Raw genomic sequence first — 22,613 nt, forward strand, 5'->3', positions numbered from 1 at the left:
GCTCCCCCTCCTCCTGCTGCCCCCAGGCTTTGCTCCCCGCTGTAGTGTGTGACCGTTCCTCCGCTACTATCATTGCATGCGAAGAACATATCCCAAACTACAAACCTAATTAAACCACCACGCCTAGCTGCTGCTCCACCCTAGCAGCGCTCAAGTGCCCCCGCACCACCTTGGCCCATCCGGGTCATAGTGTACGAGGTGTGTTGTCGGCAACCAGCCGGCACTAAACTTTCTGTGGGTTGAACTTCTAGGCCCAGGTCAAGTGGGCCGCAGTTCCCCCGTCAAACTTGTGCTCTTTAATATAGCTAGTGTACATGAGATTTTTCAGAGGTAACCCACATCTACCATTTTGGCAAGTTACCACATTCCCTGGTTCCCTTCGCTCTCCTCCGGCACAGCCTAGCTCATGTTACAGCTTCTTCTCCTCCCGCCAAGTTGTTGTGTTCCAGCCACATGGTGGCTGCGGCCGGAGTTTCTAGGAAAACAGCCTTTCCATTATAGATCATCTTGAGCCTGGACGAGTACATTAACATGTATTTGAGGTTTAACTGTCTTAGTCGGGCCTTGATCGGGCAAAGGAATTTCTTGCCCTTTGTACTGTGGGAGTATAATCCGGATATATAGCTATTTTTGAATTGTCCCTGCTTATCTAACCACCTTCCCTCGAGTGCTCAGTATGTCTTCCCTGTCCTGGAAGTACTGGATTTTTCAATCATCGGGCGAGGATGCGATCCTGGCGGCAGTCTTTTTTTTGTAGGGTTCTGTGGGCCCTTTCCACCACAAATCCCTGCGAGAGCCTACCAGCTCCCACCTCCTGCAACAGGAGGGTTTCCACAAATCCCGTGGGGTTCAGGCCCTCCATCCCCTCAGGAATTCCCAGCAAACGCATGTTGTTGGGCCGCGCGTCCTGCGTCTTCTGACATAGCCTTTAGCGCTGCATTCTTCTTCTCTAGTTCTCTCACTCTTGATTGCAGATCTTTCACACCTTCGGTTGTTTCCAGCAGACCCGTCTCTGTGGACGTTACTCTTTCCGTCAGGTTACTTATGTCCTGCCTCATCAGTTGCATATCAGTCTTGACCTCTCCTATTTTGGTGTCTATGACTGATCGCAGCACAGCTTGTTTCTTTATTCCTCCTGTCGCTGCATGGTCTTGCTCCTGTGTATAGGCGAGGCGTTCACTGGCCTGACAATATCTAGCGATGTTCACTCGTGTAACCGATTAGGGTGTCAGTGTGGCCCTGCGCAGTTCCAATTTTTTGTGTGTGGCAGTGTCACATCCGGCATGGTTCCTGGGTCTGGCAGCACAGGGCGTTGCGGCCCTGTTTGGGTCGTAGTCTGGTTCAGACTGCAGACGATTGAGTAGTCCACTCGTATCCCTTCAGTGCAGGACAACCTTCTGTTTATTTCCAGTGCATGTTCCTCTTGCTCTGAGTGAGGAGCCTGGGCGCCCACACCCCTAGTGGTTTTCGCTTTTCCCACTTGGTCCGCTAGTGCAGTGGTTTTGATCATTCAGGTTGTGGGATTCTCAGTGTCCCCATCAGGGGCCGCCGCCTCGTACCTCCCAGTGTGCTTTCCTTGCCTTTCGGTCACACCTCTGTCGTGCACGTGCACCTCTGCGATCTTGAGTTGTGTGCACAACGCTTTCTGGGCGTCCCTTACCAGTTGCTCGCTGCACACCCTGTCCCCCTGTGCAATGCGTTATGGTCGGTGGTGCACAGACTGCTTAGGAAGCTCTGCGCAACCCCAGGATGATCACTAGCCTTTCAGGTTACTCCACAGCGTGCCCTTCCTGTGTGTGGGTTGCGCCTCTCCTGTTTCTACGCTATCCAGGGGCCTTTCACACTGCGTGTTTCACAGCCGCTATTCGCTTAGCACTACCCCCGCGACTCATGTACCCCGGTGTCTGTTGCATGCAGGGGGGAAACAGCCGCGGCAGTAACCTACTTAGAGTCCACTGACGACTTCTCCCTCTGAATATGCAGCCCTTGATAGTGATGAATGCACTGCGTCCGTGTCTTACTCTCATTCAGTCATCAGTTAATGCTATGTTGCATTACGCGCCTATGTCCACAAGGGTCCCTTCTTTGTGCTGCTTTAGGATCTTGTGGTTTCTTGGATTCATTAGAGGAAGCAGTGCATTTATTCCATTGCATTATGAACGTTTAGTTTCTCTCCATGCTGCTCACCTCTTGCCGCAGTTTCAGCAGTGCTGATTCGTCTCTGCACAGCCCTTTGCATCTCGCCGCGGGTCACCCACTGCAGTGGAGGTGAGCAGGCTTCTCAGCATGCGGGTAGTGTGGGCGGACCACAGCCCTCAGGTTATTCTGATGGAAGTATAATGCGGGTGCCTCTCTAGGTCTGTGGTGGAAAACCCTTCCCCATCGTTGCCCTCCTCCCGTGGCAGCACCGCAGATGTTCATTCCAGGATGGCGCTTGCCTGTTGCCCCGTTTCAGGCGTTGTTTCGCTGTGTGGCTTTCCATGCCCTCTTCGCTAGCCAGCGACTCGCCAGGTGGCTCTGCTTCGTGTTTGTCGCTGTGTCAGTCACCACCTTCCTCCGTGGGTGTGCAGTTCCGCGCAGCCTCTTGTCCCGGTCTCCACCAGTCGTCATGCTGGTCTGCTCTGGGCCGTACACTGTTCTTCAGCCATCGCCCGCCGTCCACTCTCAGCGCCTCTCACAGACCGTCCTGCCTTGCTGGCCACACGCAAGGATGGTCACTGCCTGCCGTTGCTGCTCATTCAGTGCCACCAGTCACTGGCATCTGCTGCCCTCTGCGTTCAGCAGCGTTCGTTCCTGTAGCTACTAAACTTCAGCTCAAGGAGGGTTTGGTTCGCCCGCTGCGGTTGTAGGAGCAGCAGGGCTGTGCGCAACAGGCCTTCTCCTCCTCTCCGTTACAGTAATGCAGTAGTGTCCACCATCTTGTCTGTCCCAGTGCTCACATTGACAGGCTCCGTTTCTCATCCGTCTGATTCCGATTTTCGTCTGTCCTTCGCAGGAATGCTGGGGAATGCTTTACCCATGCGTGAGTATGCTTAATGTTTCATAAGTCACCATATTTCTGTAGCTTTTAGGATCAGACCCAGGATCTGGACGGGAGCTCTGCCCAGGCACCTCCTCACTCCATGCCCCCCCGTATTATACTCTATGTGGCGCTGAGTAGTAGGAGTATCCCCTCGTTTCTCCAAGCTCGGCCCTCCAAACATTGTGTAATTCGAAGTGGTTCACTAATGAATTCAGCACCTTGGCCGGATGGGTGGGGTGCCCGCTTATGCTTGGTGTCCAACCTATCTAAAGCTGGAGTCCCCTCCCCAAATCAAGGTACCGCTTCTGTATGGTCCTAATCTCGCATATAGTGATCTGAAAAACACTGTTGTGTTGCGATTGGGGGCTTAGGTGCTTACCACACAAACCTCCCGGTTTTTTAGCGTACCATGCACTATGGCCATCCTAACCTCATAGTCAAAGTTCACTGCCAACACCTTAAATGGTATGCTGGGGGCTATCCAAATAAGGAACCCCCCCTTGCATATGTCGAATATGTAGAGCCCACCATCACACACACCCCCACGCCTTTTACAGGTTCTTTTTGCTTCTGATTATCGAGGTGCGTTTCCTGTAACCGCGCTATCCCAACCTTGTTTTTCCGAATATACATGCTCACTCTTACGTTTCACGTAGTTTAGTCCCCTCACATTCCACATCATAATTCTGACCGTATCCGCCATATAGCTCATGTTGAGGAGTCCGTGTGGCCACCAGCCTGTGGCTAGCCTAAGTAGGAGTTTGATGCAGTCCACTTTCAACTGTGATAGGCTCCCCATTCTTGGCCCACCCCCTCCCACCTACCCCTCTCCCCCTAACCCCACATCTAACATAACTAGTCCCACTATGCCATGTATGCTGGGATAACCCTCTTTCCGCTCCATTCAACCTGGCCACAAGACTAGTTTCCTGGTGCCCTACGAGTGGGCCCTCTGCAATGGCACACAATAAACTAAGGGGGAGGGGCGTGCGGGTGTCCGTAATCTCCATGATGCTCCCACTTGTTATCTTATATCCTTGCCTTTACATACAGTTGTTCTCCTATATGGCATGGGTATGCCCAATTCTGCTTCATAGCTACTCAGTTTCTATATTATGGTGTCAACCTGCGCCATGACTATCAATGTTGTCCAGCTACCTGACTGGGCCTGGTTTCGTCTGGTAACTGCGTATTGTCCATCCATTCTTGCGCTTCCCCCGGGGAGTCGAAGAAAAGGGCTTTACCAGTCTGGATCACTTTTAGTTTCGCCGGGTATATCAGCATATATCCAAGTCCAGTCTTCAGCAATCTGGCCTTTGTAGTGATGAACTGTGCTCTCTGCTTCTGAACTTGGAATGTATAGAAAGGATACACTGCTATCTTTCCGGAGACCCTTTGTATCGTCCCTCCTGCCCTTCAGTAAGCCAGAATTATTTCTCGATCTTTATAATTGTATAATTGAGGACTTTATCTATCACTGGTCTGGGCGGCGCGCCCAGGGTGGCCTCCTGATGAGGGAGTGATGCACACTCTCCATCGTAAAACCCTGGGAGAGTTTTCCGCTTTCCTGTAGCAATACGTTTTCCACATAGTTGGTGGGGTCCGATCCCTCAATCCCCTCTGGAAGGCCAATGATGCATATGTTTCTGCAAGCGCGGCCTTCCACTGTCTCTCTTCCAGCAGTTTCACTTTTTGCATAAGGACATCAACGTCTTTTGTTGTCTGCACTCGGACTTCTGTGTTTTCTTTTACTTGTTCTTCCAGCTTACTTGTGCGATCCGCAATTGCTCGGACATCCTGGTGCAGCAGTGCCGAGTCAATAGCAACAGCATCTATCTTTCCCTCTAGCGTAGTTTGCAGCTTCACGATGGCTTCTATGATCTGCCGGTTCCCTGGCTCCTCGTCATATGGGATCAGTGTCTGTTCCTTCGTTTTGTCCTTGTCCTTGTCTCGTCGAGGTGTTTGGTCTGATGGGAAGGTTTCGAGCATGGTAGGTCTGCTTTTCGCCTTGCCGCCATTGGTCGCCATCTTCTTTGGTGGTGCTGTGTGGCTCTCACCACCAGAAGGTCCCTCCACCCGGGCTCTGCAGGGTCTGAGCTACTGACGTTCCGCTAGGTGTAGGACCTTGTCGTAGTGCTATTATCTCTCGACAAGCTCTGCAGCGCTGATTCCTCGCAATGAGCCTCACCCCTGGCGAGTGTTCAGCAGCGGGCAAGCCTCTCACTCGTTGGGGTTTATGAAGTCCAAGCAGTCTGCGCCTTTCACCTCACGTTCCTTCAGCCCAATACAGCTCTCTTCTGCCCCCTCTGCTGCTTCTGTGGCTAGTAAAGGTCCTAGAGCGCTCCTGTTGGGCTCGCACTTTCCAATGGGAGCGCATTTCATGGGTTGAGGTGGTTCACAGGGTATATGCGGCCTCTCCTTTCCTCCATGTTGCTCCAATGCTCCTTGTACTGGAGCCGTCTCCCTCAGTGATATGGCCTCGTGAGGGAAGGACACCTCCACCTCCTGTGCCCTACTGCTCCTTCCAGTCCCCAGCTGCTGCTGCGCCAGCCCTATGTTGCAGCCCGGGCTCTCCCAGTGGCCTTTCTGTAACTAAGCCAGTCTACTTTGTCGCTTGTGGGACGCCTCTTCTCTTTGGCCATATGGCGCAAAGTGAGCGGTCATACAGTGTTCTAGCCTGAGTAGCCTTCCCAAGGGCTAGTGTCTCGTGGATGTCTCTTATTAAGGCGAACACTGCCCATTCAGCTGGTTATAGTTCCGGGACCGACTGCATGGGGGTTGGGGGACCAGCTCCCATCCAGGCTGTGTCCTCTTCCTCCTTGCACACCATTTACTGAGCCCAGCTGGCGCCCAGCACCTAGGAGTGGTGGGGGGGGGGGGACCATGCGGGGTGCTTCTAGCCAGGCAACTCAATGCAGTCCACTAAGGGCCCCCAATCCCTCCAGCTCCTTACCGTCAGCTGTGGTGGATCCAGGAGGGCCACCGCTCACTGCACCTCCGTGCCTCCTGTCCTGCTAGTATCTGCCACTGAACGGCCTTGTGCAGTCTTCCAATGGGGAGGCTGCGTGTCTCCTGCCGAACTCCGACTGCAATTGTCTCTCAGGCACCAGAACCTGACGTTGGCTTGCCCAAATCCGTGTCCTTCTGCTCGGCACTGAGCCATGGCTCTGTCAGACGCATCCCCCTCTTGGTACACGGGCTCCACGCTTCCGATGGTTGTCCTCCTTGGTCTCGGGGCTGCCGGGCGCTCCAGCCGCCCCGGTCACCCTCTGTCAGCAGTCGAGTCCTCCACCGCTGCAGCTTACATTTTGCCAGTCCTGGTGCGTATGCGCCCCCGCAGCTCCTCTTTATCTGCCTTTGCCTGCTTACGAATACCGCCACTCATAGGTCGCTCTGTGGCTTCTTCAGTGCCGTTACCGCCTCGAGCTCACCATCACCATTTTCAGACCTTCGCCTCCGCTCCGAGTTCACACAGTGTAATGCTGTGAGTTCAGCTTCCTCAAGCTTTCCCTTGCCGTACGGAGCTCCTCCAGCGTTCCGGGCTTCAGTTTCTTCCCCTGGATAGCCAGTTGAATGGCTTCAGCATACGTTTTTGGCAAATCAGTTCACGGATCCAAAGAGCTCACGACTTCCTCACATGGCCTCTAGCCACGCCCCCAAATGTTGTATAAAGTTATGTAGTCATTGGCAGAGTTGTAAAAAAAAAAAAGTAATTGTACATCTTATCCAAAATACTGTCAACCATTTCAGAATCTTGTACACTTTGCTTTTGTCTCATTTTTGGGATATGCACAAGCCCTGTCTGACCACACAGATCAGTCATCAAACTCTAGTAAACATGAATAGATAATAAGACATGTTGTTTATGTTACAGATTTTTACACTGCACCAAATCACCACAAGAGTAGTCTCGGAGGGCCTAGGCTTGAAGGAAAAAGTGGCATACTGTGTCACCTCGTGAGGTTTACAGGCCATAGTCTGTGCAGAAAGGGGAAAAGCGGGAATCCGTAGAGGCAAAGAGGGCACCAAGTAAAGGATAAGCAGGGTAAGACAAGCTAATATGTTTGAGACAAGGGACAGTGATTGGGTGCTTGGATGCGTAGAACTCCAATAATCATGGAAAGTAAATGAGTAGTGTGCAAAATAAGAAATACCTACTAAGGTGTCTGCCTGAAATTGTTCACATCAGGGCAGTTTTATGTGCTGTGGGCGGAGTGCCGGCGGAATGGGGGAATGAGGTAATTGGTAGAAAGAATCCAACTGCAGCTTCTGTAGCTGCTCGTTCTGGTAGTGATGCATGCCTGAGCGTATACAAATCTACTTCCAGCCCTAGATGCCTGACTCTCACTCATGTTAGGAAGGTCGATTTCCCGCCCCCCTATCTGAAACGCAGAGGGGCCTTTAGGGCTGGCGAGTTGTGACTTTCACTGGGGAGACTATGGCTGCTCTTCCACACTTACCTACACTTGAAATGCAGTGCAGACAACAGTGTAGGAGAGGAAACAGGTGAGCAGTAGGAAGCAAACCCTATCCACAGCCCTATATTGGTATAGTTTTACAACAATGTTTTCTTAACTCAGATTTACTGAGTAGCATGAACTGCCATTATTTAGGGACAGTATTTATGCTCTAGAAAACGGAGAGAACCATGCATAAATTCACTATCTGTGCACAAAAATGTTTTTTGTGTATGAGGTATCATCTGACTACTGTGAAATATTGTTTTCACGGGATAATTTCCTCAAAATAAATATCTGGTAAGAGTGTTGGTTGACCATAGGGGACCCACTGATTCTGTCTGATGATGCCCTTCTGTAGTTGGTCCCCTTTGAGATTGGTATTCTGAGAGATTGGAAGGTTTCTACTTAGTTTGAGTTCAGAAAGGTTCAGTCAGATTCCAAGTGAAGCAAGTTTGAGAAATAAAGCCACAGGTTGTGAAATTGACCAGCCCTGCAGCCTCTCACCTGCAATATCCCCAGCTCTGTTTTAGGTGGAGAGCTACGCCAGGCCTTGTATGAAAGCTCTGATGAAAGCTCCGATTCTGATGAACTGGTTTCACAACCCGGATAAAACTGTAGAATTGCTACAGTTCATCTCAAAGAATGTGAAGTCTCCCAGTGGCATCAGACAACACAGTATGACAGAACAGCATGTTCTTCATCAAGGGTTCCCAGGCTACTGATGAAGCTGGACAAGAGGGTCCTCATGGTAAGATGCAGAGTAGAAGAAAAGACTTGAAGTGAAGCATCCACTGAGTATGTCGGGTGGAAGGATGCAGTCTCTTAGCAGAGGGAGAATACACACTCCAGGTTGGCAGAGCCAAGCAAAAGCAATGCATGACTGATGCAGCAAGGCCTGTCTGTCTGTTCAATGTAGAAGGCATAACTCCACAGCCATTCCTCCTTTCACTTTTTGATCGCCCCTTACATATGGATGCTTTGAGTCTGCTGTCCAAAAACTGCTTTGAAGGACAGGAAGTCCTTATACTAGTGTTTATTAGAATGCTGGTGTCTCTTGAGAGTGCATCAACTCTGGGATCCATCCGAACGATACATAACTTGAATGTTCAGTATTTCACTAAACTTCAGTGGGTTGTCTCATAAAGGGCAGTTCCCACCAGCATAAAAATTGACATCACGATTATCATTTCTTATGTATAATAGATGATTCAACTTTGGTAGTGGAAGAGCGCACACGTGTGTTGCTCAGAAACCCCCCCCCCCCCAACTACGAAGTATCAATTTTCTCTATAGGTGGGGCTTTCCTAGAGAGGTACCACAGCCATGACACCTATTTGCATTTCAAAGGGGCAGTATTCCCTGTAGGAAGACAGTCCAACATCTCAGCTAGCTTTGTGGGTGCAAACAAAGAAAATTAGTTTCCTGTCCTTGGATCTCAGGCTGATAACATGCCCTCCATCTTGACTTCTTAGTATGTCTGGAAAAACACATGGCCTTGCGATTTCAATAGCCTGCTTCAGTGGCACTGATCTAAAAAAAAAAAAAAAGAAATTATATTTAAATGCAGTTAAAACACGTTGTATGCTATAGCTTCTGATGACATTGTAATATAGTCTATATGAATGTGTAAACGCTGCTCACACTCGGTTATCATTCACTCATTTATACATTGAGCTCCGTAATCACTGAGATCAGGTAATCTGCCCACCACCTCATGCTCTGTTACTATGCATACAACATGAGTTTGATATAACCCCTAACTATACTAGGCCCAGGGGTACACACTTCTTGGTGTACCATTAAACCATACATTCCTGAACGTGTATCTGGTAGAAACTAAAGGAATAATATGCCCTGCTTTCAGTAAATGAGTCCCTTTGTCAGACAGTGAAATATTCTGACAGAAAATGTCCTGTTACCAGACGCTTTCAGACGATGACATCGGGACAAAGACCATTCGGCATCTTCCTTGTGCAAAGACTAAATTAAATCAATATCCAAAATGGTATGATACGGCCTCAGCCCCAGGCTCAAGGTACATTTTCAGACTGGTAGAAAAGGCTAACCCTTGCGTGTGCCCTTCACACGGCTCCAGCCGCCTGCTGGAGAAGAATCCTGGTAAAGTTAGAGTGCATAGCATGAAGCACACTTGTACAGACATCACAGTAACTTAACATACGCAGACAGAGCCCCCTGGGGTGGTATTTCAAGGAAGGCGGCCTGATGAATTACACAGCAAAAGATAGACATTTGTGTCCAGGATAGAGTTTCATGGCAGAAAGAGTTTGTTGGAAGCTTTCAGGTTTCTTCCTATAGGCCCAGGGTGTGATCAATCGCCCAATAAATGTTATTTACTACAGGGAGTTCGACAAACTGCTGAGCCTCCGCGACTGTGGCCCTGGTCCTCCCTACCTATCTCTCCCATATAATCATGGTGCTTTATTTCTTACCCCATTTTAGTGATCTTCTCCCTCAAGGCATGCAGCAAAAATGCTCCTCCCTGTTATCTAATCACAATTTAATTAATGCATCTAAAAAACAAAGCATGTTACAAGAATCATCCTAAAGCCCCACCCCCACAGGAATAAGCAATACATTTTATTGAATTTTTTAATTATCTGATACATTTCAGCAAGTCTCATTTGAAAAGAGCAATCCTAAATTGTATTTAACTTGACAAACAATGCAGCACAAAGCTATTACAAAAAACAATTAATACAAAGTGGCAGAAGAAAATACATGAACAATGTGTGAATTTATAGAATTAACTTGATAAACAATGAAGCACAGATTGCAAAAAATAATAAAAAAGAGAAACAAATTTATGTTTACAAAAAACATGTATACAATATGTAAACTCCCTGCTTATCTGTCAATTTCTCTGTCGGCTGAAGGGCAAAAATTGTCCAGCTCGATTGTGACGTTTGCCACTGTTCGCGCTGACTTATCTTTGGCATGCTGCAGTTCCAGCGCTTTCAATTTCACCTGGGCTCCTTTAGCTCGCACCATATATTCTTTTAGCACCCCGAACGCTGTGGACATAGCAATATCCCAAAATGGGTTTAACGTGACTGCCAAAGTGTGTTTATTGACACAACTGATCCTGTTTTTTTCCCCAAAAAAAATAATTGAATGTGATCATGCATGTTTATTTCAAAAACATGGTCCAGCAGTGGTAGTGAGGGTTGTATGTGATTATTAACATTTTTAAAATATCATGTTGAAATGATACCTCTCACCCTTTTGACTCTATAAGGCTTGTGAAATCGCTGGTGCTTCACGTCTGGCCACATTAAAATGTGGGTGCGGATGCTGGTGCATTTGGCCAATCATTGGATGTTAAGCAGGCATAGGAGCCTGGGATTTTGTCCGGCTTTTAAAGCTTCAGACGTACAGTGCTTTAGAGCAACCGCCTCTGCTTCCCACCATTTTCAAAGATAAGTCACCATTACACTCCGGTTCACGTCAAAGAACATTGACTTCAAGTACCGGAGGCAATACCTCTTCCCTGCAGTAGATGAGGCATAGCGACAACAGGCAGCCCTTGCAATTCCCTTGAAGACTGGCACGCATTTCGGGAGTGCTTTTGGAGTGCTGTTCTGCGACTGTTACTACTTGGACTGACTTACAAACTGGGTATGCGAGTACAGTAACGTGGCATGAAACAGTGCTAAGTATAATTGGAAGTGACTTTTAAATCGCTAATATTTGATTTGTTTCTTTGTTTTAGTGGCAAGCTCTGCCCCTTTTTCCCAGCAGCCCCACTAAAAGCAGGGGCTGCTCCCATGCATATTTCGGGAATGCTTTTGGAGTGTTGTTCTGCTGTTCAGCTGAGCAGCTGGCAGCACTCCTGAGCACCCCCGATTTTGTGAGCTTAGTTGCACCCCCAAGGAGATACAGAAAATGTGGTGTTGTCCATTGCCGCTTTATACATTAGTCAGCTATGCCTCTAAATGCCGCTGATTTGACAGACCGCATCCAGCCTCGTCCAAAATTGAACTTAAAGCTGATGCAAGAGTAACTCATTGGGGGATAAAAAAACATGAGGTACGATCAAAATCGGTGGGTGCAGACACTAGGCATTTTTGGCTCCTGAAGGACAAGGAAACACCGCCCATTCAACCAGCCCAACAGTGCCATCTTGCCGGATGCAAATTTTAACTTAATAGTCTATTAATGTGCCAAATTCAGAGGCCAGGTTATTCACTCATGCCTCCGACGAGGACTTGTTACATTGTCAAACGCAATGCGCACCACTGGAAAAGACGGCGTGCAAACTTTCTTCTAGCGCTTTGAACTACCTCATTCCACCAACACCCTCTGCAAAAACCAACGCAATGGTGCATGCAGCTGACAGCATGGAGATTCCTAAACTTTACTTGCAAGTTCTTAGTGCCACGCCAAACTTGCCTTTCAATGAACACACTTTGAAAAAGTCGATCCGCTCGATTGGTGAAGAGGATAAATAATTTTTGAATGAAACAAATACTGAGGTGTTTTCGAGAATTAATGTTGTAACAAACTCAATTTGAAACTGTTGACCCAAATGAACTGAATTTGTCACATTCTCCAATCTTGTATCAGACTTCCCCAAATCCTGTGCTAAATCCAACAAATTCATCAGCAATGACCTAAATACGATCCACCCCGAGGCCATCATTTGGATTTAAAAATCATCTAGAGACTAAAATGTACCTTAACTCTGTGGCCTTAAAGAATATAAATTCCCATTTCGATCAGGTCTTCTCAGAACTGAACCAACTTAACTCAAGACAGCAAGCATTACAAAAAAAAACCATACTCTTGTGTTGACAAAATTGCCCCTATTGGGGCTGCACAATTGTCCGAAATGACCCTCGGATGGGTAAAAATGGTATATCAGAAAATGAGTAAATGGCAGAAGAATCCATAGACCCGCATGAAATTGGTGAAAATGCAAACTTACGCTCACCTATATCTATTATGCTCATTGAAAGTAGTGAGAAAAGTATAAAACCAATAAGTAGAAGGATAGAAAGCATAATTTGCATTGAATCTGAAATAACTCCTGAGGATGTCTTGGTGCCAAATGAAACAAGTGTTGACCCGGTATTTTAAGTGTTTAAAAACACAAAAGGGAAAAAAACCTAAACCAATAAACATGAATTGTGGCGAGCAAAAAAACGAAGAACATGGCAGCCAATACAAAATCTAAGGCTTCTGCCGACAACAATAATAGCAAAAGGAAAAACATTTATGAATGATCTTACTACACCGCCTCTGTTAAAAATGTGCTCCTCTTCTACAAATAATAAGCTCTTGGCACTGCCGGCAGGCAAACGACCTACTTGTAGCGAAATTATTGAGATAACTCAGAAAGAGCCTGATATTTATTCATTACATTTATTACACGCCCAGACCCTGGGGTATCATGGCGTAGTTAGACCTCTTTAGATTACATACATATTAGCAGCAAAATAATTTACAAAATAGTTCTAAAAGCAAAACTTTTGATACATAGGATAAACAATACACCAATCAATTTTATTTACAGGATCAGATCAGTCAACCTCAGTGGTAAGGTTTATGTTAGTCCTAGAGATACTAATAGGCCTAGACAACTGATTTGAGATGTCTAGAATTGGTTGAATAGCCATGTTTCTAAGGATTGTTTGAATCCTGGGAAGGATTCCTCCTTTTTGATATTGAAAGGGAGGGAGTTTGTGTTTGGGGGCAAGGACTTGGAAACTACTACCTCCTGCTCTAGAGCATTTGTATCGCGGGATCTCAAGGAGAGCATTATTGTTGAATCAGAGGTTTCTACTGGCTGTTTTTTTCTTAATGATGTAGTTCATGTAGATAGGGGCTTTATTAGCGAGGCATTTGTGTGTGAAACATATTTTGTATATAATTCTGGCCTTGATGGGAAGCCAGTGAGTCTCCCTCCTAATGTTAGATATATGGTCTGATTTTTTTTTAAATTGTTTTTTTTTTATTCCTAGTGCTGCCCGTAAAAGCTTTATTCTGCATTAATTGTAGTTTGCTGAGGTTCATATTAGAGGTTCCTAGTAGTAAGGCATTACAGTAGTCTAATTTTGATAGAATCAGAGCTCTGGCCAATGTAATACAATTTGTAGGTGTGAGTAATTGGCGGCTTAATAGGATTCATTTGGATGTGTATGCAATGGAGGATGCAAGAGCGGAGATATGTTTGACCATAGTGAGGTTGGCGTCTAGGTGGACTCCTAATGTTTTAACTTGTTTAAGTACTTGATGGTAGCCGCTTCTGTGCTGCATTTGCGTCTGAAACCAGATTGGTAGGACTGAAGGTTGTTATTGGCTTCGATGTGTTGGAGGAGTTACATGACTACTGTTTTCTAAAGGATCTTACCTAGGAAGGGAAGATGGGTGATTGGTTGGTAGCTGCTGATATCATCAGTACCATTGTTGGTTTCTTAAGCAGCAGGATGATTTGTCTGGTCATGAGTCTATGGGAAGGTGCCTTGAGTTAGGGAGCTGTTGATGATTCAGTTAAGGGTCTTGTCCTTCAGTTGAAAGGGTCTTGAGAACGGAGGCAGGGAGTATGTCATCCGCATACGATGTGGCCTTGAGGGATGCAGAGATGGCAGTGAGGTCTTCCATAGTGAGTGTCTTAAAAAGTTGTCCAGGTAGTTGTGGTTTTGTGTGATTGGATGTGCAGTGTGCTGTCAGTTGTGGCATTGGTGTCTGTGTTGGCAGACCATGTTGATGTTGACAAAGAAAGATTCAATGGTGGTGGATTTTTTAATGGATTCCTTTCAGCTAGGGGGCCCGCTACGAAATCTGTTCACGCCTGTAGGTGGCGTTAACTTGTTCAATTTAGTGCCGGCAAGAGGGATTTGGATCCTTTATCCTGTCCGGTATTCCCGTTTTGAATTTTCTACTGTCCTTGGCCCAAGCTGGTCTGCATATTGGTGCTATAAAGGGTTCCCTCACAGCTATTTCAGTTTTCAAGAGGTACTCAAAACAGGGCTCATTCTTCACAATCTCCACTGTTATGCAGTTCATGCTGGGTTTGAGTAACCGGTTTACTCCCTGCCAGTTCGTGGTTCTGGCGTGGGATTTTAATTTAGTTCTGACAATTCTCATGGTGGTCAGTTTGAGCCCCTCCATTCATGTTCTATTAGAATACTCACTGTTAAGGTGATGTTCCTGGTTGCCATTACTTCCGCGAGACTGTTGAGTGAAATCCAGGCATTGTCTATTTTACCTCCCTATTTGTTTTTTCCCAAAGAGAAGGTGAAATTGAGAGTGAGGCCGTCCTGTCCGCCGAAAGTGTTCTCGGATTTCGATCTCTCAGAAGATCCATCCTCCTGTGTTTTTTCCTCCGCGTCACCCTTTCAGGGCATAGGAACAAATTCATCGGCTGGAACTGGTGCGGGCCCTCAAGTTATAAGTCTCTCGTACTAGAGAGGCTAGGAATGATAACCAGATTTTTGTGGATTACTCTGGGGCTTGTGCTTGTAGGACTGTCAAGGGTGAGCATGCTCTGCATCTGAGTGCTATGATCTGGCTGGCAAAGATGTCCCAGAGGGACTCGGGGCACATTTTATCCAAGGAGTGGCTGCCGCCTCTGTCCTGCACAGGGGAGTCCCAGTCGTGGATATCTGCCAGGCGGCGACGTGAGAATCTTTGCACACGTTCGCTAAGCAGAACTGCTTGGATTCCCTTCCAAGGCGAGATGCCTGTTTTGGTGGGGCAGTCCTCAAGGGTTTTCTGGTTTAGGTGGTATCCTTGCTCCCTCCCTCCTGCAGATTTACTGCTTTGGGAGTCTATCATAGATGAAGAATCTGTGGGAGGAAGGAATCCTTTAGAAGAATAAATGATTGCTCTTTGCCTTCCCTACCTGCCCCTCTTTGGGTAGCTAGTACACCTTAGTTCTGCGGTCCCTCGGTGACGTAGAGCTAGGGAAAAGGGTGGAACTGAGGTCACTGGGCACAACGCCTCATACTCGTACTGCCCCAACATCATGTCTGGCGTATAGAGGCATTGGGCTGAGCCCGCTGGCGGCGGAAAGGTTTTCAAAGAACAGCTTTGCTTGGATAGGGATATCGTAGATTAGGAATCCGTGAGAGTAATAGCCATCAGAAAGAACATTACAGAGTGGTAAGATATATTAGTCACATCAGTCTTTAGAATAAGAATTACGGTGGGGGCATTGCCTGACTTGGAAGGCTTTAGGCAAATGGGACTTGATGGCCTGCTCAATCACATCAGTTATGCTAAAAGCATTATTTTCTAGTGCTGAAGACCTTTCTTCCTACTTTTCAAAACAAGGTTGTTATACATTACAGACAACTCACTTGTGTTATATTTGATTAAACAAGGGTTACTGGCTGGTTAGTCCACTGTTCAGCCTAACCATGTATATTTGGGATTGGGCACTTCAGCATCAATGGACACGTCTGGCAGTACATCTGGAGGTGAAGATCAGTGCCACTGAAGATGCTCTCAGTAGACTTAATCATACTCTACACATTTGGACCTTCAAGCCATTGTCCCACAAAATCACGTAACTCTAGGGCTTTCTGCAAATAGGCCTATTTGCCACACGGCAGAATATTCTGTATTGTGCACTTTCTGCAACCATGTGGTAACTACTACTGCCCAGTGCCTGTATACTTGTACTTATCTATCAACACCTAACTTGTATATATTGTTTCTGTAAGATGTCTGTATCATTTGTATATACCCCTCTAGTATCCTACGCCTGTAAATGGGCACCATTTGTATATACCCTCTTGTAATTAATGACTTGTATGTAAAATGTTATACCTTTTCTGTTGTAACTAAGCCTTGCATATACTTGTAATTGCTGCGCCCTGTTACCCCCGGGTATGATGCGCCTTATAAATAATAAAAACAAACAAACAAGATGTCCTTCATGGATTTGTGGAAAATACTCCCCGTATTTGTTTCCTCTGGCTGTTCTGATTCTGAGGACTCTTCAGAAGTTCAGGTCATCTGTCAACTCCTCTGATTCTGGTGGTAACAACTCTGCCTCGTCAGGTTTGATATTGCGATGTAATCCTGCTCCAGTATGCACTTTCTTAGGACTTCATCATTAGGTTAATCTCGTTACTCAACAGATGGGGGGGCGGGGGGTGCATTTTTCACTACTTTCTTGCATCGCTGAACTTGAGAGTTTAGCACATGAAAGTTTAACCTACTCAAACACTTAAGAATTTCACATGGAAATGGCAATGAAGAAGGCATCAGCTTGAAAGCAATGGTGAAGCAATTGTCCTCTATTGCCATCTTGTGAAGGTGACTCCTTTCCGCAATCTTGAAGGATGTCATGGTCTTTTCACACAGGCACATGGTTTTTGTATATTCCTGTAATCGTCATTGTGCTATCAGAACATACTTGTACTGTCCGGAGTTTCCGTTTTCTGTCAAAAAGGAGGCAACGAAGCACCAATTTGGTTATTTCATATACACCTTCATGTGAGGGAGGCCGCTCCGCTCCCTCCCTCTTTCCGCTCCCTCCCTCTTTCCTCTCCCTCCCTCTTTCCCCTCCCTCTTTCCCCTCCATCCCTCTTTTCCCCTCCATACCCTCCTCCCTCCATTCTCTATCTATACATCTTATTGGGGTAGGGCCTGCACATGAAAGTAATGTTTCCTTACATGAAAGTAATTTTTCCTTACATGACCACTGAGTTGATTTGAGGCATTTGAGAGAGGCCAGAGTCTAGAGTCATAGCTCGATTTCGCACTTCCTTGGATAGTTTGTGAAAGTAACCAACATCAGTAGGCAGCAGTGGGGCGGGCTGGCCAGCTGAACTACTGATCAGAATCTGTCTTCCTGGTAAGTTTCATGTGGTTGAGGGTCATCTCTCGGTGTCGCACCTACAACTTCCCAAAGGCAAACCCACAAGATGTATTTGGGTCAACAAGTATGGGGTTGTTGGGTTTTTCCTACATCCACTAATGGCGGGTCATTCGTATGCCTCCATACGAGGCAAAGGTATTGGCTTTGCGAGTGTGTGGTTTCCTCTCCACTTTATCCCCGTCCCAGCAAAGCAGATCTGCTTCTCGGTAGCATGTAGATGCAGTTTGCCATTGTGCAGGGCTGTTGCTAGATCTGGAAAATATTTTGGGCTGCATTACTGTTGGGACTGTCCAGACTCTGGGCTTGCTGGTCTTTTGGTTGTTGCTCCTGAGTTTCTAACCGGGGCTACAACCAAAAGTTCCGGGGCTATAGCCCCCTCAGCCCCCTCACCCTCCAGCAGGGCATTGCGTGTGCTATAGAAATGTTTAATACATGCTGCATATGAAAACTGTATTTAGGTCGTTTTTGTCAAATCTGATTTATTGCCGATTTTATAGTGCATGAGAAGAACTCTAGGTACACGAAATGGATTGTTGCAAGGTATTCCAATTGACTTTGTATTTTCTTCTGTTTTTGCAGCTGATGAAGTTCCTTAACTGGTCGCATTGTGCAACGTTTTCTGAAAACTGGCTTCCTGTCATGTATCCCCCAGATTATTGTGTTTTCTAAAATTTAAAATGACGCCATACCTGCAAATATTTTTACACTGATATTGTAAAACAAAGAACATGTTCGTTTTCCGACTATTCTTTTTAAAGGCATGCTTAGATCCACTGAAAGACGCAGGTTACTAAATTGAGCAGTATTTATCAGGATTTGCACACAAGTGCAACTTTAAACCTGGGCAGGAGGGGAATATTTGCATGTATTGTAGATGAATGACTGTAATTTTAAACCTTAAACCTATGGCAGTTCTGTATTTTACACACCACAGAGCTTCAAATTGTTTTATATTACAATTATGTGAAAGCCTTAAAGTAAGCTTTGTCCAAAATAGCTGACCTATGTTATTTATTAGACAAAAAGCAATGTAATGCTGGTATCTGCTTTGTTTACATTTGAAGCCACCAACCATGAAATAGGTCGCTATTCAGTTTTGTTCAATCATTGGTGCGTATGTGCTTTTATACATTTTGGCCTAAGAGTTATTTCAGGCCAATGCTTTTAATGACACATATTTAAAGTTGTTGAGATAATTATACTTTTACAAGCGGAGAAATTACTGTATAACTCTTCTTAATCAGGTATTGTAAAGTTACTGTTTTGCATAGCGGATGTAAAATACAACAAATGTGCTGATCAATCAAAAAGCACTCTGATACCTTAAACGTTTCTTTTATATAATTAATAAAATGAATATTGAAGAGCCTTAAAGTGATTCCCTTCTTTTTGTGATGTTAAGTAAACGTGTTGCAAGGAAATTGTCAGTTTGTTCCATAAAATGCATATATCCACGAAGGGTGAAGTGCTGTTTTCTATGTGTGCTGAAAAGGCAACCTGGTTGTTTTACTTCATGTAATCACTTAAGCGGAGTTACTTTCACTTCTGTGTTTGGTGCCCTTTCTTTTCGTCGCATTAGCCCTGCTTGGTCCCAGGATTGTGCTGATCAGTGTTGGGACCTTAACATGGGAACAGTCCCAGATCATGAGCCAGTCCAGTTGCATCAGAATGCAGGCAAATTGAGTCAACCTAGTGTGCCCCACTTTCATAAAATGCTTGGTTTCTTAATTGTTGTTTCTACCCAAAAGGGCCTGCTGGCCCACAGGGTGCGTACACACACATATAGTTTCTGCTTTGCATCCTTGCTGCTGCCCCAGCACTTGCTAGGCAACATGACCACCTTTCAGGAATTAATGCTTATCGCCACTAGGAAAGAGAGAGTTTATTACTCTGCAACCCTGATCTCGTTAATACCAGTATCTTTAGTTTCTGAAAGTTTCATATTAATTTGAATAACCTCTAGAGCTAAAACCGGTTCTAAAGCAGAATGGGATATTTATTGCCCTGTAACTAATCATGAAGAACTCTTTGTCTCTTATATCCTACCTTTGCCCATGACTTGTACAGAACTGTGCTTTACACAGTACATTATTCTGACTCCTCAACCATACGCAAACGCATTGAGATCGCTCATGTGAGCTTCTGCTTCTATTCATGGAGACATTTAGTATCCATCACCAGCACTGCCACTCTCCTCTTGGTCTCTTGTAGTATACCACCAAACATCTAGCCCTCAGCAATGGCACTTTGGAATTCTACAGTATACAAACTCCAGAGATCAAAATAAAGGCTGGATAACCATGAGCTAAATGCAGTTATTGGGTATTGGGCATCACCCATGAAGCATGAACTACCCTTCGGGAACCACTAGCTAATACATGGTGTGCAAATCGATCTTCCTCTTGTAAAGCAAACTATAACTATGTGTTCATTATATGTGTTCCATTAAGTTTTAAAGGTCATCTTAATGTGCCATGATGCCTCTTTTATTCACATTTTAACTACAATTGATGGCACATAGGTATGGTTGGAGGACACCAACATGCATGAGGAATCAAATGCCGCTCTTGATGGTTCCTGGTAGCTATTGGTATCGCCCTAACAAGCCTCTTCCAGGCTACAAGTCTGAGATAAATTGCTCCCAGTAATTTTTATCCTAAAACACAACCAGTCTTGCTTCTTTGATTTCAATTGAAGGCAACAATTTGCTCCAAAATCTTGAGAAATGAGTACATACATTAGTGTAGAATATCCTGGTGTCATGACGACGAACAGAAGATGACTTGTTCGGGATGAATCGGATTGAAGAAATGTGGGGAGGTATGCATGTTTGGACAAGGACTCTACCACAGATGTATCCATTGGCGCCTGGTAATGTCGTCCTGAGGATAGATCCAACCCCCATTCCGCCAGACTCATGGATGTGCTGGAACCAGGACAAGAAATTGAACATTTCTTGCCCAACAGGAAAAAAGGGTATTGGGAGTCCAAAGAAGCTCCACCCTGTCAAAAGCTTACTGACTCCATGTCTCAAGCTTGTGTCTGTCTGTTTATTTTCTATAAGATTTCCTTCTTTGTTCTTCACATGTCTTGCCAGATTAGGCCTTTTGCGGATGACCTCCTATGCCTTTGTCAGGGATGAGCTCTTAAAACCAGTCATCAATCATAATCTTCCAAGGTTGATCAGCACTGCCTTGTCTTCAATGCTTCGAGTTTGAACAGCCCTCGTGCTCTGTACTGGGTTTTGTGTTGCTGCTTTAGTTCATTTTTTCCCCCTATTTCAAGGAAACCAACACTTCTTTTAATAGGAAGAAAATCTCAACTCAAGGGAATGCCAGGTTCTTAATGTTTCAACAACAGGGTGATATTTTGTTTCCAGACATTTCTTCTCAAGACACTGGAGAAAAGCAGTGGTGAGGTGCACACTAGATCCAGTGTCAGGTTACATGTTGCACCTCTTCTCACATCCCTTTTGGGCCTGCACTGACTGAGCTCGGCCCCCAACTATCACCTACGTTTACTGGGCTCATCCCAAAGGTCCCAAATGGTAAAATACAACCAACTAGGTTCTGGGAATAGACATCTACCACACGGTGGAGGAAGAATACAAGCGCAACACAGAGATGGCTGTTGAGAAGATACGCGCATGTATGAGCTTTTGGCAGAAGTTGCCCCTAGCGATGATGGGGCGTGGGGCGATGATCAAGATGGTAGTTCTGCCTAGGCTGCTACATTACTTTAGCAACATCCCATACATGATCCCTAAGGGTTTTTTCACTAAAATAAATGGGGTTTGCAGAGAGTTTCTGTGGCATGGTACTCGTAACAGAGTAGCGCTCTGGAAGTTACAGAACTTTCATGAAAAGGGGGGAGTCAAACTCCCAAACTTTGAGGCGTATTACATAGCGAGCCAACTACAGTTTGTGTCTAAATGGCTGTCCGACGAAGAGACCCCAGAACTCAGACTATTCGGGCAAGACTGTGCCCCATTTTTCTTAAAGGAGGTCATTTGGTTGCCCGAGGCTGTCACGAGAAGGTACCCGGCGATGGTGAAGCTGGGGTGGAAGGTGTGGAGACGGGCATGTACAATGATGGGTGACCCACTCCCGTGTTCTCCGCAGATTCCACTGGTTGCCCTGGCGGGGGTGGATGGACAGCTGAGGGAGATTATTAGGAACTACTGGGAATCGGTGGGGTTGGTGACATTGGGCGATGTGTGGCAGGAGGATGCTATTAAGGGGTTTGTGGAACTTAGCGAGGAGATTGGATTGCACGAAGGCCAATATGTTACATACCACAGATTGGGGAAGAAAATTCGGGAACTGTGGCCTGAGAATATCATAGCAGACGAATCGGAGGTTACGATGGCGGGGATATATTATACAACGGAAGGGGGACATGAAATTTCTAGGCTGTATGAGATGGTGATGTCTAAAGTCGGGAAGGAACTGACATGCCTACGATTGGAATGGGAGAGTGAGGTGGGGATCGAAATGGGAGATGGGATGTGGGAACGGGCTTTGGGGTACCACAGGAAAGTGTCTCGAAATGCCAGACTGCAGCAAATACAACTGTACGTCACGCACAGAGCGTACATGACCTCTCTGAGGATATCCAAATTTCGGAATGCAGGTAGACAGGCGTGCCCCAAATGCGACGAAGAAAACGCGGACATGACGCATATGTTTTGGGCGTGCCCAGTGATTGAGGGGTTCTGGAGGGAGGCGGCGCGCAAGCTGAGAGAGAGAGGGGTCACGTTTGCCATAGACACCGCCTGGGCATGCCTTCTGGGTGGGTTTCCCAGACCTCGGCAGCAGAAACATGTAAGCAAACTGAAAGACTTAGCGTATGTGCTGGCCAAACGACGCATAGCCATGGGCTGGAAAAAATGTAGCAAGCCACGGGTTGAGGTGTGGTGGAATGACCTACAGAAATGGGCGGAGGCTGAGACAGCGGTGTGGCAAGAGGCGAGTTGTATGTCTTGGGAGGAGGAACTGGGCTCTTTGATGGCATGGAAGACATTGATATCCTGCATATTCGGGACAGGGGTTTTGGGAAATCCAGATGATGACGATGCCCGCTCATGTGCAACAGAAGCGGAACAAGACATGGAAAATGGCTCGCGAGGGGGGAGGGATCAGGGGAGTAGTGCGCACTAATGGTTAAATGTTTATTGGAATATTGTTTATTGCACTGCTGTTTGGTTTGTATTGTTGTTTGCTTTGAAAAATCAATAAAAAACTTTAAAAAAAAAAAATACAACCAACTAGGTTAATGCAGG

The 22,613-nt window shown here is 46.2% G+C and overlaps 1 protein-coding gene across 2 annotated transcripts in view; it reads left to right on the forward strand.

Moving 5' to 3' along the window:
- The window catches only part of TPP2 (tripeptidyl peptidase 2), a 1,218,153-nt gene extending 1,199,447 nt beyond the window's left edge, over positions 1 to 18,706 (forward strand). For both annotated transcript variants that reach the window (XM_069637049.1, XM_069637048.1), the window contains one exon: positions 17,912 to 18,706. In XM_069637049.1, coding sequence (XP_069493150.1) covers positions 17,912 to 18,001 — 90 coding nt within the window. In that variant the 3' untranslated portion in view covers positions 18,002 to 18,706. The remainder of the gene's footprint in view (positions 1 to 17,911) is intronic.
- Positions 18,707 to 22,613: the final 3,907 nt, after the last annotated feature.

This window comes from Ambystoma mexicanum, chromosome 7p (genome assembly GCF_040938575.1).
Source record: "Ambystoma mexicanum isolate Mex_15411 chromosome 7p, UKY_AmexF1_1, whole genome shotgun sequence".
Lineage (NCBI taxonomy): Eukaryota > Metazoa > Chordata > Amphibia > Caudata > Ambystomatidae > Ambystoma > Ambystoma mexicanum.